This window comes from Pomacea canaliculata, linkage group LG11 (genome assembly GCF_003073045.1).
Source record: "Pomacea canaliculata isolate SZHN2017 linkage group LG11, ASM307304v1, whole genome shotgun sequence".
In the NCBI taxonomy this organism is placed as follows: Eukaryota; Metazoa; Mollusca; class Gastropoda; order Architaenioglossa; family Ampullariidae; genus Pomacea; species Pomacea canaliculata.
The window spans coordinates 299,160-316,531 of NC_037600.1; the positions used below are offsets into that span (position 1 = coordinate 299,160).

Here is a 17,372-nt window from a genome sequence, read left to right on the forward strand (position 1 = left end):
CTGCTAGGACAGCACTTTGATATACCAGATTAAAAACAATTTTTAATGGTTAATCTTGTCTATATAAATTCAAATGTCATTGGATAATGTGTAGTATTTTAAATCTAGAAACATTTTAGTTATTAAATTTATTTTGTATCTTTTGTTTTTATTTCATCCAGCCAATTAACTCTTTGGGGTTCAAAGTTTCTTGCTCAACCACTACATGGTTTTCTGACTGAACTGTAAAAAGCCAAATCCTTGGCAGATATTTCTACATGGTCACAACACTGGTGACAAGAATGTTGAAATATCCATATCTTCTTAAACAGCTGATATTGCCATTGCAGTATTGAATGTGCCACGTGTCAAGCCAAGAGAATGATGTCATCCCTGGAGACTAGTACTTATCTTTCTAAGATCAATTATGAACTGATAACAAGATATGGATCTGGCAACAGCTCCACACAAGGCAGAATGCAGGTTAAAGAAAGGAACAAGGAACTATAGATGTGACACCAGCATAGGCAAGACAGCAGAGGAAAAACAGCCTTTATATTATTTTATATTATACAGTCCTTTACTTGTAAAATACAAGTTACAACAAGAAAAGTAAACACAAAGGGTCTATGTAGTCTAGAGGTACAGGGACAGGAAAGAAGCATCCCCATGTCTCTGTATGGACAGCCCATCTTTTACTGCCCTTGCTAAATCAGATAAGATGACAGTGTAATCTAAAGGCATAGGGACAGTTGAGGTATGAGGCACTACCATGTCTCTACAGGATAGCCCACCTTTCACCTCCCTTGTTAAATCAGATCTGCAAGATTCATCAAAGGGGGAAGTTTGCCGGCATTGCTCCAGGCAATCCGCAAGACTGACTTTTTGCAAAAGTCTTTGAGAGCATCAAGCATATGCTAGGGAGGACTTGCTCAGAGAACCTACTTTGATGATGATGATGAGAAAGTTTACAAATATTGCAGTAAAGTTAGCCTTAAATGTTTAACTGATGCATTATCTACATTAGAAACTGTCTGATATAGCAAAATGGTGCTTGGCATTGCTTAACTTACAGGCATAGTAATGTTTTACAAGAAGCTATCACACTCATAGCATTTCCATCTACATTAGGCAGCTTAATACTTATGGGGCTAGATTTCTTTAATGGAGCTGTCTAAAAATGAAAATATACTCAGTAGACTAACTGGTCCGTTTGTACAAAAGAAAATATGTGCATGGGACAAATGCCATTTTGGGAGAGTGACAGGAACTGCATCACTTATATATAAACTTTTTCTACTGTTTTTTGGCTGCCAACCTGCTTTAACTGAATTGATACTACTTACTGATTTCACTTATTTGTAAACATACCAGTAGATTCTTACTTTAAAATGGATAAAATATGCTTTAAAAAAAAATCTTTTTCTCCTCATTCCTGCTTCCTTACATCCTCTCACAAGGGGCTGAGGGTAGGAGATTCATCTAGCTTGCATAATTGTGCTCTTTGAGGCAGTTTAGTTACCTGGAGTCATCAAACTCGGGAGCACCATCAAGCTCATCCAAAGAACCAAGTGATCTGCTGTCATCCTCCCGAGATCGTGACAAATCCTCGCTTTGTCCCCTGTTGCCTGTATTTCTCTCACCATCTTTACGTTCCACCAGCCGGCGGATGTTTGATCGGCTTGAACTTCCTCTCTCTGATGCCTTTCTCTCTCCATTCTTTCCCACTGACTGCCGCTCAAGCAGCGAGTCTGAAGAAGCTTTTCTCGGCATGGAAGCTGAGGACAAAGGCATGGCAGTGACAGCTGTGGTGGTCGCTGTGATGGTGTTTGTTAATGCCGAAGCATTGAGAGATGGAATAATAAGTGGAGCAGCTGGGGCCAGGAGAATGTTTGAGGTGGGGTTCGAGTCCAGGTTGTCCCACAGGGTTGTAGCTGGTGACATGTTATGCTTCCCACGGTGGCTGTGCACAGGTTGGAAAGCTGACTGATGGGTGCGACGCTGAGGTGAGGACAAACTTACCAACTCTTTCTCTGGGCTAGACTGTTGATCTCCACGAGGCCGTGGAGCAGGTGGAGGCCTCCAGGCAGGACTGCTTCCTGCATTTGGTGATCTCATTACAGAGGAGTCCAATGGCTTGCCAACAAAGCTTGTGCCTTCCAAACTCCTGTTGATGGTTGGTTGCAGGGCCTCAGCAGGGACCAAAGTCTGCTGATTCAAAGAGACTGCACTTGTGTCTGGTGACTTCGCTTGTTTTTCTGTCTGTTGCTCATTAGATGAAGAGCTAGGCAATGAAAGAATGCTTGGTGGTGAAACCTGTTCCAATGAAAGACCACTGCATGCAGGGGAGCCCGGCTGACTGACCTGAGGTGGAGGTTGTGATGCCAGTGAATGGCCTCCAGGAGAAGTGTACGGTGTGCTAGATGTCACTGGATCTGAGCCCTGGCTAAGCAAAGCATCCACAGAACCCGAAGTGGAACTTATTGCAGTAAAAGACTCAGATTCCTGAATGCTAGGAGAATAGACTGCACGTGGGGCACCATTCTGTGAAGATAAGGTTGTCTCACTTGCAAACATACGAGGTTGATAACCAGCAGTGTTCTGTTCAAGTGGCTTGGCTGTGAAGGTGATGCCGTCATCTAAAGAGCTGTTGCGACTGTGAGAAGCAGACGAGTGAGCTTGTGGTGCGGTGTTCCAGTCATTCACCAGAGACATGTGCCCCTCTGAGGATGAGGCTGCTATATTCTGAGAGGTTTGAGCAACATCAGCTGAAGTCCAGTCTGTACCTGAATTTCTCATATCTAACAAGTCTGTTGAGTTACTTCTGCTGCCCCCACTCTTTGGACCTGAACCACCAATATTAGCGGCATCCCCTGAGCCAGGGGATGATACACACAAAGCCGCCATTCGCTTGCCCATTTCCTCAACACCATTCTCTGCATCTTCATCAGCTGACAGATTGACAGTCTGCAGACTGGCATTGCTGATTCCTGAGTCTGTGCGAGCAAATGCTGAGACTTTGAGGTGGTGCATAGTTGGGACAGTCTCCGGCATTTCCACACTTTCTATGTGTGTTGCATCTTTTCCCTGGAAAGTTTCAAGCCCAGTAAATGCACTCATAGCAACAACACTCCCGACATCTGAACCTATGTTACTGTGGTGTGCAGGACCAGGTGCTGGGTCCTCAGGCTCAACTGTGATAGGAAGGTTCTGATGCTGTGTGCTTGCTCTGGCATCCTCTCCACCATGGAGACTTGCCTGAGCGGTGCCAGGGAAACTGTGTTTTCCAAAGTGCTGATGCACCTGGTCCTGTGTGTTCTGTATCATGCCAGCAGCCTTCCCTTGGAAAGCAGTCTTTTCTGTCTCAGGGCTGGACATATCTTGAAGCCCAGGCTCAAAATTACTTCCCCAGTTACATGCTTGTGATAAATCATGATCTGGGTTGTTTTGCCATACAGATGGATTGAAGTAAGCCTGGGCATACTGCTCTTGATGGTTATACTGACCTGATGCTGGGACTGTCTGTCTGTCTATGGTCTGATGACCATACTGATCTGACGTTACAACAGCCTGACTATCTTTAGTCTGATGAACATACTGACCTGGTGGTGGAACAGCCTGATCATCCATAGTCTGATGAGTATGCTGACCCAATGCCTGACCATCTACAGTCTGAGGACTTACATGGGAAGCCACTGGCAGAGCCCACTGCTGAACACCCCAATGATAATTATATGCAGCATCATACTGAACCTGCTGCTGCTGCTGCTGTGCATTTGGTGGTTGCTGATGGGAGGTTACCTGACTGGTGTCTGCCAGTCCTTCTGTTGTCTGGAACTGCTGGGGATTATAGAAGTGACTTGCATACTGTGGTGCAGGCTGAAACTGCTGTTGTTGTTGATGGAGCTGATAATGATTTCCATTCTGGGCAGTATGTTCCTTCACCCCATTACTGGTACTGGTGGTCTGTCCATCATCAGGATGCCCACTCTGTATGCCATTTTGATTCTCAGAATTCCAGTTCCAAGTGCCCCAATTATCCCAAGCTGACCAGTGAGTCTGATTTTGTATGTGGTCCATGGCTACTCCCTGCTGGGATTGAAACTGGCTTGGGTCAAACATCTTGATCCCTCCCACTTGAGGCTGACCCTCCCCTCCTCCTGCTCCTCCCTGCTGCTGAAAGCCAGTAGGATCCCAGCTAGGATAACTCATTCTGAAAGCAATAGAAATGAAATTCTGATAAGACAATTGTATTGCTCACCTAGCTTAAATGACTGACTTCACTTATTTGTTTTCAAAACAAACAAAAATTAGAATACAAATTACACACTTTTGCATTTTAATGTTGTTGTTTTACAATATATTAGTTTCAATACTTTTGTCCCTTGCAACAGACATTAATAAAATCCTATCAAAAATCAATCTGGTCAGCACAATATATATATATAATGAATACAAGACTTGTCATATGACTTGCAATATTATCTTAGGCTTTATAGTTTATTATTATTCTTGTAGTACTACTAACAGTATATCTGAAGAAACAGCATCGCATGTTTACATACTGCCAGTATTTCTGATATTGAAAGCAACTGTTAAATGACTACAGCAAACCAACATTCTGCCATTATTATGAAATCACGAAAGCTCATTTTCAAACTCATGTTTGATTTTTAGCAAAATTGCATAACGCTACCATGACTGCATAAAGGAACTACAACAGAAATCAGATTCTACAAATCAACATTACATTTGATGACAGTTGATGGTATAACTATAACATCAGTGAATCTCTCGTGATTTCTTACTCCCTAGTAAAGGCAACACACTGATAAGAAAATAATGTTTTGGCCATCCCACTTAGTCCATGAACATGTTGCCAATACCGGTAAACAAGGCCGTTGTGGGTTTCCTCAGAAAGACTTTAAATAATAATTCATGTTGAACAGCAAATACACTCTTCGAATGCTACGTCATTCATCCCCAGCTGTTATCCTGAAAGCTCAATCTGTTACTGTCTTTGCTAGCGACTACAGCTCAGGGCCAGCGTCAAAGATGTATGGAAATGAAGAAATCTGAAAACCCCAAATGGAGTAGTTACCTTCTTTTTCAAAAGTTCCCAACGAGAAAACAACATAAAGGGCTGTTGATTTTCTAGACTCAACAGCTGTTGGTAAATGAACAGACTCTGCTGCTGTCGTGGAGTTTGGTATCCATTTGAAGAAACTGTGTGTACTTTCTTGCCAAACGAACCCTTCTGATTACGTGTGACATTTCAGTCAAGTACGAAACTATATCACCCTTCTAGGCTAAAAACATCGGCTTTTAAAATGATAATGATAAGACTCTATTGATCAAAAAGGAATTACATTCATTGTGTTTGAATTTCAATGTTTCGTCAAATCTACGCTTACCTTGTCTTTACCTCCGAGAAAATTAGCTAACGAACTTGTGTAGCTCTGCAAGATCGCTGCTTCCTGTCCGGCGCACAAAAGCCACGTCATTTGGAGTACGTATGTCATGAAAGGCAGGCAGGTTATTAGATCAGGTTATCGGTGCTGTCATTTGTGTGTTTTTCAAGCGTGACAAAACAGAGAATATTTCAGAAGAGTTGATATGTTACAAGGCTAGCCCCTACATTAAAATGGTTTTGCTTACTATGATTGCCCGGCAACAAGACGGGCTTCCTCTTGCAGCATCTGTTCAAGAAGACGAACAGGTTTGTTATGGTTAGAAATGCAAGCATTTTGCCAAGAAACTCGTTAGTATTCGATTATATAAAGCTACAGTGTGTAGTGTCTCTGTTAACTGTTGATATAATTAGAATGAACTAGAAATGTAATATGGCATAGCTTGCTTTAATCAACCCAACTCGAGTTATTAGCCGACAAGCCTTTAGTTTGTTTAATTAACGCCAGAGGCTTTAAAGTTACAGGTCAATTTATTGTGTTTTTAAATTATTTTAATCGTTTTATTTATATACCAAAAAGGTTTAAAGTATGTCTTACTTCCGCTGAGGGCAGACAGACTTATAGAGGGTAAGGACGGGTAAAGCAAAAAAAAAAAGATTTAAGGGCAGTTTTGAACCAGACACATTGTTGAAATAGTGATATATTTGACATATGAGTTTGATTAAGAGTCTTTTGTATTGGTTTTTATCATGCTTAAGCATAAACCAGGAAAGTTGGATTTTTTGATTATTACTAGCACTATCATTTATAGTTTTTTTTTTTTTTTTGTCTTGCATGAATGTTACTGTGTATGAATGAATGATCATAAACAAGTCAGAATCATGATTGTATGAGGGTCTGTTTGGTGAAGCAGATATAAATATATTATGGTCTTGTTGATTATTGTTGCCAGGGCTTCTGCTAAGGCTAAATTCTTTGGGGTCTCTGGAACCCCTTCTTCAGATTTGTAAGGGGTCCCTGTTCTTCGCCCAAATTTGAAGGGGACCCCATTGACGAAAATTGAAGGGGTCCTCCGAACTTTTAATGCGTACTGTACGCAATTTTTTGCGTAAGCAGAAGCCCTGGTTGCTGTGTTATCCAGTTCTAACCTCTGCTTCTGTATGGCACTTCTACCAATTGCCCTGTGAGATTAATAAAGTTATAGTATGTTGTATCTTATAAAGTTATGTGATAGATAGCTGATAATTTATCAAAGCACATTAATCATTTAGAATATCAGTAACTATTTCATAGAGCTCATGCTAATTCAGTTTGGTTTCATTTGATCAATCAGGCTGGCAGAGGCCTTGTAGAGTACCAGACTCAAGCAAAACTGCTGTTCCGGAAAATTGCTGGAGACCCAAACCCTCCTACTAGGTGTAGCCTAGAGGCAGGCCAGTACATTTATCAGTATGTATGGTCATGGTTAATCTTTATAATTTCACACCCTGTATTTATACAGTTTCTCTAGTATAGTATATTTATTTTCTCATTAATTTATCAGGACCTCAGTAAACTATGTCCCTTAAGTAAACTATGTCCCAAGTCTTTCTGGATGTGTTCATTTCTACACATCTGATATTAGCGTGTCTATTTTACCAGAAACATTTGACAGTTCATGAAACTGTAAAAGGAAACATGTAAAAAATTAGTCTGTTGCAAACCTGTGCAGCTATGTCTTGGAAAGAGGTGTGTGTTATCTGGTGCTATGTGAGAAGACTTTCTCCAAGCGCCTGGCCTACACCTACCTTGAAGACCTCCAGAATGAGTTCCAGAACCAGTTCGGGGCCAAAGTGCAGACTGTTTCCAGACCATACAGCTTTATAGAGTTTGGTTAGTGTTTACCTTTTCTTTCCTCAGATATGTCATGCTGCTTTTACACTTAGAGGCCTGATCTTCACATAAACTCACCAGTCTTTTCAGAATCGCTACTTGTTTACAATAAAAGGTGACGGGTTCAAGCCATATTCCCTGAAGTATTGAATTTGTTACTATTGGTCTTGGTCAGGTTGTGGGTCAAGCAATTACTACCAAGTTTGATGAGGTAGAATACAACAGAATCAGATAATTTGGTGCTTTAAGATGTAAACCACCAATAAATCTGTCTGTGGGTTAGATCAAAGAACAGATTTAAGTTCAAGTATCCTTTCAGCATGACACTTTACAGGAGACTTTGGTTGGTGTATGAATTTTTAAAAATATCGCTGATAGTGTCAACTAAAGGAATTAACAGCAGATTACGTACTAAAACGGTTTTCTGCAGCAACCTTTCATTGACTTTGTTGAAATCCTATTTTGTTATATGTGTGTGTGGTCAGTTTACTACCCACGTCTTGCTGAAAATGGCTAGAGAGCTAAAGAACTTGGTGCACCATTATAGAGACTTACAACACAATGCAAATACAAGAGTCATTTTCCTGTATGCTTTTTTTTTTCGTTGTTAATACTGTCAGCTATGTTTTTATATCTAAACTGAATTTTTATACATTGGAATTTTATACATTGAAAGTAACAGTTACTTTGCATAATTATACTTCATAAAGGCAACTTGTTTTCCCGGATTCTCTTGCCTTTTGCATAGGTTGAACTGCATTAAAAAAAAAAGCTATGTACAGACTGCATTTTTTTCAAAAGGTGTATCACAGTTATATTGTCTTATAACTTAAAATATTAATCTTAAAAATTGACCCAGTTCATATCTCTTTTAGTAATGATTCTCTTTAGGAGAACTGGCTGGAATGTCAGTTGTTGGTATACTGTGGTCCTCTGTGACATATTTTCTTATGAGAACCAAGTTTAGACATCTCCACTGTTGTTAAAATGCTGTTAAAATTAAGGCAGGTTTGCTGTTAAGGAAGAATTAAGTGCTTGTAATATTTGTCTCTGCAGTTTTGGAATTACATTCTCGTTGTTTAACATGTTAGTAGAAATTCAGGGTAGCTGAAACACATTCCTGAAAACCTACTTGACCACAACCATTCTTGGAAACAGAAAGGGGCAGGGGAGAAGTGGTAAGATGTAGAGGAAGAATGTAGATGAAAGAATGTTGACTTAACTTTAAAAGTACTTCTGCTGATGTGTTTGTCTGTGAGCAGACACTTACATGCAGAAGCAGCGAAAATCATATATGGACTCTAGAGCTCGCCGGAACTTGAGCACCATCAACACTGAGCTGCAAGACGTACAGAGGATTATGGTTCAGAACATCGATGATGTCCTACAGAGAGGGGAGGCACTTTCAGGTAAATTTTAACTTTTCCTAGTGGAAGGTCTATTTCAGAAAAAAAAAAAAGTTGCATGTAGCCCCTTCATTTGATAACATTTTGTGGAATAAGTGTCCTTAAAAATTTGAGATATACTTGCAAACATTTGAAAAGCTGAAGCTGTTAGACTTGCCAGCAGCAATTGTTTTATATAATTTAAAATACTTTTTAAAAAGCATTACTCAGTCACAGAACTTTTGCATCAGAGAAGCGCTGTGCCTGCCAAGTCAAACTTTGTTTTTGATTTATTAAGTCTTGTCTTACTTGCTATCCTTATCCTCATTCAAACATATCCTTCATTTCAGTACTAGACACAAAAGCTAGCAACCTATCAACACTGTCACAGAAGTATAAGAAAGATGCCAAGTACTTAAATCTTCGATCATCGTACGCCAAGATTGGAGCTGTTGTTGTTGTTGTCATTGTGTTCTTGTTGTTTATTCGTTACTGGATTTTGTAAAAAAAAAAAATTGTTTTATTTTGGTCTTTCAAGAAGAACACTGGATCTTTATTTCCATACATCAGCGTTAAGTCATCATTAACACATAATTGTGCAAGCAAACCTGGATTTACACTTAAGCCCTCTTACAGGTATGTACTAAGTTGTTTTCTTTTTAAAATTGTCCTTAGTTGCTTTTGATGATATGGGTTGTTTTTGGTTTTTTTTTGAGAATGATTTTTTTTTAATATATATATAAGAATTGATTATAGTGAATTAACCCTACGTTTTCATCTGCTGCACAGGGTGTGACAAATAGGCGTTTTCGTATCAACATTACCACTACTGTTAGTTTAGGCCTTGTTACTCCTCAAGGAGCATAGGGACACATACAACTTTTGTGTTTCATGAATATTAACCGTACAAGTCTGTGGGCAGAGTGCTTTGATTGCTGGCATGTGATTGACCTGTTAAAAGATGCAAAGAATGTTTTTGTGCATGGTGAGAGTGAAGTTGCGAAAATTTGCAATGTGATTTTTCTTATCTTGATCTGCAGGTCATCTAGATGAACATAAAAGTAATCTTTCAAATTTGTTTACCATGAAATATAGTTATTTGAGCAAACTTGTGTTGTTTTGTCTGTGACTTCAACCTTTTTGTGCATACAAATCTGAAAGCTTGCACAAGTATGCCCATGCATTTTTCTTGTTAGTGCCATTTTCGCTTTGTATCCTAGTAGCTGTTTGCAAATGTCTTTGATGTCTACTTTCATCAGCCATCGACTGCTGGAATGAACAGTGTGTTTGTTTCACAATTTATTTAAAATACAAGATCAGCAGATCTCCTTTTGTGCATTTGCCAGTGAAATATAGGGAAACTGTATGCAACTGTAGTTGTTAATTTTGAATGTGCATGCACACTGTCACATGTTAATGCATGTGTGGGACAATAATGGGGAGTGTGTGTGCATCCAGTCATCCATGTGCTTTTGAGTGTCCACATTTTATTGTTTCATGGTACATGTGTGTGTATGCATGCACGCATACATTTACTATGTGTGCCCTTTGCTCATGCTGTGTGTATGTGAGGAGAGCCCAGCTGTTCAGGGTACATCAGTTTTTTTTTCTGCTGCTGGCCACCTCATGCCCAGCCTCCTTCTCTTGTTGCTAGTCATCAGGTCTATTTGGCTCAGGCTTAGATGACAGGCGCTTGGGATTGATTCAGTCTCCCATGTCTGGAGTGACATTGTCCTGTTTGCTAGTCTGCCATCATATTGCCATGAAGATAACTCTTTACATTTCAGTTTCCTGTTCATTGACTGTCCATATTTCACAGAAATGTAATGAGTAAATGCTACACGCATCTGAGTCATACACAGAACCAGCTCCAGCTACCTAGGATAGCATGTTTGTACAAAATGTTTAGACCTGACAAATACTTGTTGAGGTGAATTGAAACAGTAGCATGGGTCCTGCTTGTGACATGATGACATTGTTTGATGCAAAAGCATAGGATTTCTTTCTTTGACAGAATGTTTACATTTTGCATTTGTTTCTTCTGGATGCTTCATGAGCATGTTTCAGTGACAATAAAATTATCTCTTGTCCAACGCTGGCATCCTGTTTATCATCTCCATGCAAGTTATAGTAGTAACTTAATGGTGGTGGTGTTAACAAAAACATTCTACACTAAAGCGAACACAATGAAGATAAGCCAATCAAACGTGCTATCTACCTCTCAAACATAAACCTGCTCAAACATCGTGCAGTTTGTGCTATGGCTAATGGACAGCATTAAAGCAGTTCCCTTGTGTTGAGTGATGCCATCAGCTTGTCACAGAGGTAGTCTGCTTTACTACAAAACAGTTGCACATATTCACACATCGTCCATCCAATCAGCAGATGCAGTGTAATCTGATTTGTCAAGAAAATAGCCAACAATATTTTCGTGATAGTCTTTATTCCCATGCTATTACACTGTGATGGGCATAGAAAATACAAACAGGCAAAAGCAGAAAATAAGTATTCTAGGGCACGAGTGCAAACATTCCAACAGAAGGTCAGGATTATCACAGACAACTTAAAATTGGTTACAAGTGTTTTGCCGAGCTGGTTCAGACAGCATGTCCTAGATGCAGCTGTGCAGTGAAATCTGTCTCACAGACATAAGCCTATCACATATTTGATGAATTATATCAGCATAGGTATGGTATGTGCTTGCATGGCGTTCTGCACTCCCTTTTGCTGTGCTCTCTTTTTCTAAGGCAGATAATGTCAGCTGTCCTCACACTTGCCAGAGTAACAAAAGTGTTCAGTCTTCACCTCTCTAGCCTACAATTAGGATGGAATCTATTAGACTGTGATGGTGCCGGCAACAGAAAAAAAAATCTACCAAGATGTTCATAGTCTGATGTTCTACAGCTTCACATAATGTCTCTCTGCTAGAGTTCAAAAGCTGCATGTACCTGTGGTCAACAGGTCAGCAGGGTGCAGGACTATACTGTATCTCTCAGTGAAACATCATGGAAGACAGTCATTTACTCTCAGATCAAGCACACATATACAGCACTTATTAGAAATAAACAGCATCACAATGTCGAGATGTAGGAAACAAACCCTAAATCTTTTGGCTCTTAGGATGTTAGAGTTTAGGGGATCAACCTGAAGATGAGCACAAAATTTTCAGCAGCATGAACCACCTTGTGGCTACCAACCTCTGGAAGCAAGAGAAAAAGAAAAGGAAGGTATGCTCGCACAAAGCCTTTCTATGACTTGGTTGATGTGAGAGAAAATAAGAAAAGTCAGGCATGGGATGAAGAAATGGTCTTCTAACAAGTGACCTGTCCACAGTTGCAGACTATCTAGATTTTAAAAAGTCAGCTATAATTTTAGACGGTCACTCATACCTCTTGAAGAGGGCCCTTACTGTGCCAACAAATAATTTTGGCTAACCATCAATGATGCAATAAAATATATTTACATAATGGCACAAGGAAACAAATGTATACATAATGGCATAAGCAAATTCATTTTTTTGCATCATTTTTACTTCCCCCAAATCCCTCAGTAAAAACAGCCAATGCTTTGCACACAAAGCTAACCTGAGCTAAAAGAAGATTTGAGCATTTCCTGATGCAAGGCAGCCTTTAGAGAGCTGCCTCCTAATCACATCATTCATCACAGAAAATAATTTAACAGCAAGAAAACTTTACATGAAAGACATAAAAATAAAATCTTTTTTTTAATGAAGGAAGCTCATTTCTTGAAAAAATAAGATGCTTTATCAAACTTTAGAACAATTACATTCCACAAACATTCGGGTAAGGATTAGTCTTGAGAGTAAGGTTTTCCTTCTGTTTAGACTAACTGTATGCATTGCAAATGTTAAGAATCATATCAAAAACCTTGGGTCGGATGCACACACACCAGCTGGATACTAAGTCGTATAGCAGTTAACCAAACTGCTTATATTTCATAAGAATTTTAGCTGACAGTCTGCACATCTTGTCACAAATTGCCATTGCCTGATGCTCAAGTCCAACTAAACTATTTCAATCTTTTGTTTGCTGGGTATGAAAGAAAATTTCCTGGAGCTTGTGACTAAATCTTCAAACCAGATATAGACCGTAAGCAATATAGCTAGGACTATTATAAGAATTCTCAAAAGAAATCTTTTTCTAGACATATCAACGTCTTCATAAAACTACACAGTACTAGTGTGGTGGCAAAACCAGATAATAAAACCAGTCAGAACTGGAACATGAAAAAAATATCACACAGAGATAAGACAAGAATGTGAAAATGAATAAGATATAAAACATATTAATTGCAGATCAATTTTCTTCTGTTTAAATCTTTTGTGCATCCTGTCACTTTGCTTTCAAGACAGTTTTACCATGTCTAGAAAATATATAATATTATTTCTACAAGGCGACTTGTTAAATAAAATATATAAAAGAGGTCAAGGTAATACATTTTTAAGACTTTCTATCCTTTGTCTTCAAATCAAGGATCACCATAGCAATATTTAATTTGTTTACTTTCAAAGGCTTCAAAGAAAAGTCTTCTCAGTTCACACTCTCTACAATTGCCATGTTCTATGCCTACACTGCCTAAGACACTTCTTTGGCACACTATGCACCCTTTTTAATTATGTCTTTAAAAAATTAAAGCTTTATTATCAAATCCTTTGTATTTAAGTTGAAATTTACTGATATTGAAGTAGCTCTACATTTCTTTCAAGAAATAGTAAATAACCTGCTTCATCACTTCATCAAGTAGGAGTGAGGGTGTAACACTACTACAACCCTGAAGTTATTTTGCTGATGGGGAAACAGATTTTAGATAAACATGTGTAAAGATTTATAAATATGATCAAGACTATAAATAAATCTTCACAGTGTATATTGCTCCAAATTTGATTTATACAAAGATGAGGGACCATCAACTACCTATCAAAACTCCCACACATTTTCCGAGAAGTTTTATTTTTACTCCATACAAAAGGGTTCCTTTGCTTGAGGAACCTGAAACCTGCTTCAGAAAAACAAAATATTCTTTTAGCAGCTGCATCAGCTAGGAATAGGAACTGACGTCTGCTTTTCTACCATCACAATACAGAAAGACGCCCTGCCTTTAAAATTAACATTCACAAGTCACAAGACCACCAATCAAAGCCTTGCCCTTGAAGCTTGGTTGCCGTGGCAACAAAACAGTATGTAGCATTTTAGAAAGACCAGACATGAGGGTACCCAGGGAACAAGATCAGGCAAAGAACGAAGTCGTAGCAGTGACAGAACCCTCTCTATCACCATGCCTTGCTGTCCATAAATTTCTTCACCTCTACAAAGACAGCATCAATTGAATCTTCTGCTTTGATCTGCAAAAGGAAATTAATTGTACGATTAAGAATTCCTTGAATTCATCATTATAATCTGAAAACAGAGAAGTTGGATTTATTATTGGGACACCATGTTTCAATAATGCATTACCAAGGCTTATAGTTGAGCAGTTAGTGTATTTTGTTTCAAACTTTGTTTTGAGGCTCAGTGGTTTCAGCCTTGCTCAGGCAGACTGCTTTTACCACTTACCAGCGATGTGTACCCGACATCTCAGAAGGTAAAATGAAAAGAGAGATTTGGATTTCACTAACCATGCCACAGTTACAGCCAAGCTGAACTCATCAGCTCTGCATGTCACCAACGAATTTATCAAGGGAAATTGTTCATATTATTAACAAATTCAAGTTTAATACCAACTGAAAACATAGACTTTACAGCTTGCCACCATGAAATGAGTCTTAAGTCGCACAGAGCAGTTTTGTAGCGGTGGCCCAGAGAGGGGATTAAGGTCAACCTTGTGCCATCGGACTTGCACACTTGAATAACCCACTCTCCTTTAGGAAAAGTGTCAAAAGAAAGGTCAACACCTGTCATTTTAAACATAAAATTTGCAAAATCTCAAATTTCCAACTTAAGACTCATTCTGTGGTGGCGGGTCACATTTGATCCAGGGACCTATACCAGATGATTATTGCTAGGTGCACCTGTGGAGGAGGACTGAGTTAACAAAAATCAAAGTAACTGATCATGAATTCAAAGATCAAATAAACCCATCAGAAACTGGAGCAGAGAGTTGTCTGAAGCTGTTGGTGGTATGGTTATAGGAGAAACATTGTCTTGTTGTTGTGCCTGTCAGGTGCTATCATACATTCTCATTTTATGGGCCTGAGTATTTAGAATGCTCTCCTACTGTCTCTCAGCACAGTAGGGACTCCATGCTTGCTTTTTGGTCTTGGCTTAAACCTATCTCTTTCTCTGTCCTTTAAACCTAACCTGCAATCGGTCTATCCTGACTGCATTATCTTCCCAAACTCCTACCTCTATGTTCCTTCATATTAACTATGAGTGTTTGTATGTTTACTATACATGTGAGAGTATGTATGTTCTGCCTGGTTGTGATGTCTGATGTCCATCTGTGTCATCTAGTCTCATCTCCTACTGCCATGTCTCTTGTCAAGCCTCCACATGGGAAAACGTGATTTATAAATCCTGTTATTATTCTATAGTCTATAACTGATGAAGTATGCCAGGGGAAGTTTCCTAGATGGTCTATAACTCTACTACATGAGCTATGCCCCATGACTGACATCAGGTGCCCAATAGTGTTGATATTAGCACTTGAAACAAATACTCATCAAGCCGTACCTTGCACACTTTATTTTGCTTGTCATAGTAATCAATGACAGGGGTGGTCTGGTTGTGGAAAGTAGTCAGTCGTTTCTTGATTGTTTCCTCGTTGTCATCCACACGACCGCTACTCTTGCCTCGCTCTAACAGTCGCTGGTTCATGGTCTCATCTGACACTTCAAAGTACAGCACAGCTGTACATGGGGCCACCTTTGAACAACGGCTCATTTATTTAAACTTGAACAAGTATGCATTAGCTTTCTATATGCATCCATACATCCATGTATACACAAGATACACAAAATATGAGGATTGGTCTAAAATTCATGTAGAAAATAAAATATTAAGAAAAAGAAACTGTTTCCACATCTCAGCCTAAAAAGTATAAATGAGTTCATAAAGGATCAATGATTAAGAAAAATAAGAGCTATCTGTAATGAGTTTAAGAATATGACTAAATAAATTTTCTGACCAATATTTGTACACACAATTGCACATGCACATAATATACAAGCATAATCAATACCTCTACCTTGAATACATTAAAAAAACTCTTTAAATCTGTTCTAAAAAAGTGCTGGTCTCAAAGGTGAGGAAAAGATGTTTTGTTAATAAGAACATGTAAGACTATCATAAGATTACGGTAGAAATTACAACACAAGATGCTTTCATGATAAGAATTAACAAGAACCCACGGTCACCCACCTCACTTTCAAATCGTTTGCCCTGTTCTAGCTCACGAGGATATCCATCGATGAGGAAGCATTTTGTCTTGCTACTCTCCTTCACCATGGCATCTCTCAGAAGCCCAAGCACCTCATCCTAGAATATGTCACAAACATGTGCTGGTCACAGTGTCAATGTCAGCTAATCACAGTGTCAGTCAGAGACCTTTCAAAGCCTTCAAACGGCAAGAACTTACATCACTTTTCAGCGAGTAATCCATTGCAAAAACACTCCTCCACAAACCTATGCAGGAATATTAAAAGATACAGACTACACACTTTTCTATTTTGCAACTTGAGTGATTAATAACAAGGACTACATAACAAGGAATGAGGTGAAGAAATTTTTGAGAAAGTTACATTAACATTCAAAACACACTTGCTCTCCTTCTCCATCTCTCTCAAACACCTGATTGTTATCTATTATCTACACTTTCTCTCATTGATTGTTAGCTATCACCTAGTCCTAGACCATCTGTCACAGACTTTTATTTATCACCTACACTGCCATCCATCAGCCGCTGCTTCAGCCACTCACCAGAGGCACTAGTTCTCCCTTCTCCATAATGGCATTCAGCCGCTTGCCTCTCTCCGACCCAGCCTTGACCTCATCCCTGAGAAGATCACCAGAGGAAAGATGGCAGAAGCCATACTGTTTGACAATGTTTGCACACTGAGTGCCCTTCCCACTTCCTGGGCCACCTTCAGACAGCAGATATCATGAGGTCACTGATCATATGCGGCGATATGCCTGAATATTTCAAATGCCTTGCTGTGAGGAATTAAACATGCTATCATCTAACCAGTATCGTCATAGATTTTCTGGAAAGATGTTCAGAGTATTGTCCAAGGATTGTAGCATGCATACACATTAGACATCAAGCAAGTTGGAAGAAGAAAATGTTCTGATGTCAATATTTACTGCTGTTCAGTTTTGTTAGCTTGTTTTGGTAGTAGGTTTCAGTCACTTCTACATCTGTGCAGCTTGTGGTACTTCACAAATATCAACAGTAATCACTGAAAGCACTGGTGTCAGATCTTTATATTGCAGTCTCTCTCATAATGTGAGCACAGGTTGCTGTGAGACCTCTGTATTTATTTTGATTTCAGCAGGTGTCACAATTTTTCCCTCATGTATCGCTATGGTTGTCAAAAATTTAACTAACATTACTTAAAAATCTAAGGATTTTCTAGCTACAACATAATTGTGACTGATAAACCAAGAATCCACTTAACATCCATCTTTATCTTACCCTTAGAAATGACAGAGCTTAACATTCTTATAAATAGGATTTCTGGATGAACATTTTCATATTGTAATGAGATCTT

The 17,372-nt window shown here is 39.1% G+C and overlaps 3 protein-coding genes across 7 annotated transcripts in view; 1 reads left to right on the forward strand and 2 right to left on the reverse strand.

Annotated features, from left to right (window-relative positions):
• The window catches only part of LOC112574654, a 37,893-nt gene extending 32,617 nt beyond the window's left edge, over window positions 1–5,276 (reverse strand). For all 5 annotated transcript variants that reach the window (XM_025255854.1, XM_025255852.1, XM_025255851.1 and 2 more), the window contains exons 1-2: window positions 5,081–5,276; window positions 1,502–4,192 (exon numbers count right to left, since the gene is read on the reverse strand). In XM_025255854.1, coding sequence (XP_025111639.1) covers window positions 1,502–4,191 — 2,690 coding nt within the window. In that variant the 5' untranslated portion in view covers window position 4,192; window positions 5,081–5,276. The remainder of the gene's footprint in view (window positions 1–1,501; window positions 4,193–5,080) is intronic.
• A 178-nt stretch (window positions 5,277–5,454) lies between these two features.
• On the forward strand, window positions 5,455–10,740 carry LOC112574657 (vesicle-trafficking protein SEC22b-like). Its single transcript, XM_025255858.1, has 5 exons — window positions 5,455–5,698; window positions 6,724–6,839; window positions 7,102–7,262; window positions 8,525–8,671; window positions 8,998–10,740. Exons 1-5 carry the CDS (start codon window positions 5,624–5,626, stop codon window positions 9,150–9,152), a joined length of 654 nt encoding a protein of 217 aa, XP_025111643.1. The 5' UTR covers window positions 5,455–5,623; the 3' UTR covers window positions 9,153–10,740.
• A 331-nt stretch (window positions 10,741–11,071) lies between these two features.
• Window positions 11,072–17,372, reverse strand: part of LOC112574655 — a 53,911-nt gene continuing 47,610 nt past the window's right edge. Inside the window, exons 26-29 of the mRNA XM_025255855.1 lie at window positions 16,582–16,745; window positions 16,024–16,140; window positions 15,337–15,528; window positions 11,072–14,009 (exon numbers count right to left, since the gene is read on the reverse strand). Coding sequence (XP_025111640.1) covers window positions 13,938–14,009; window positions 15,337–15,528; window positions 16,024–16,140; window positions 16,582–16,745 — 545 coding nt within the window. The 3' untranslated portion in view covers window positions 11,072–13,937. The remainder of the gene's footprint in view (window positions 14,010–15,336; window positions 15,529–16,023; window positions 16,141–16,581; window positions 16,746–17,372) is intronic.

Bases quoted from the DNA above. Each gene is read 5' to 3' on its own strand.
- LOC112574657 (XM_025255858.1), top strand. From the start codon at position 5,624: ATGGTTTTGCTTACTATGATTGCCCGGCAACAAGACGGGCTTCCTCTT. The intron at 7,263-8,524 runs GTTAGTGTTTAC...GTCTGTGAGCAG, and splicing joins ATACAGCTTTATAGAGTTTG to ACACTTACATGCAGAAGCAG. The intron at 8,672-8,997 runs GTAAATTTTAAC...CCTTCATTTCAG, and splicing joins GAGAGGGGAGGCACTTTCAG to TACTAGACACAAAAGCTAGC.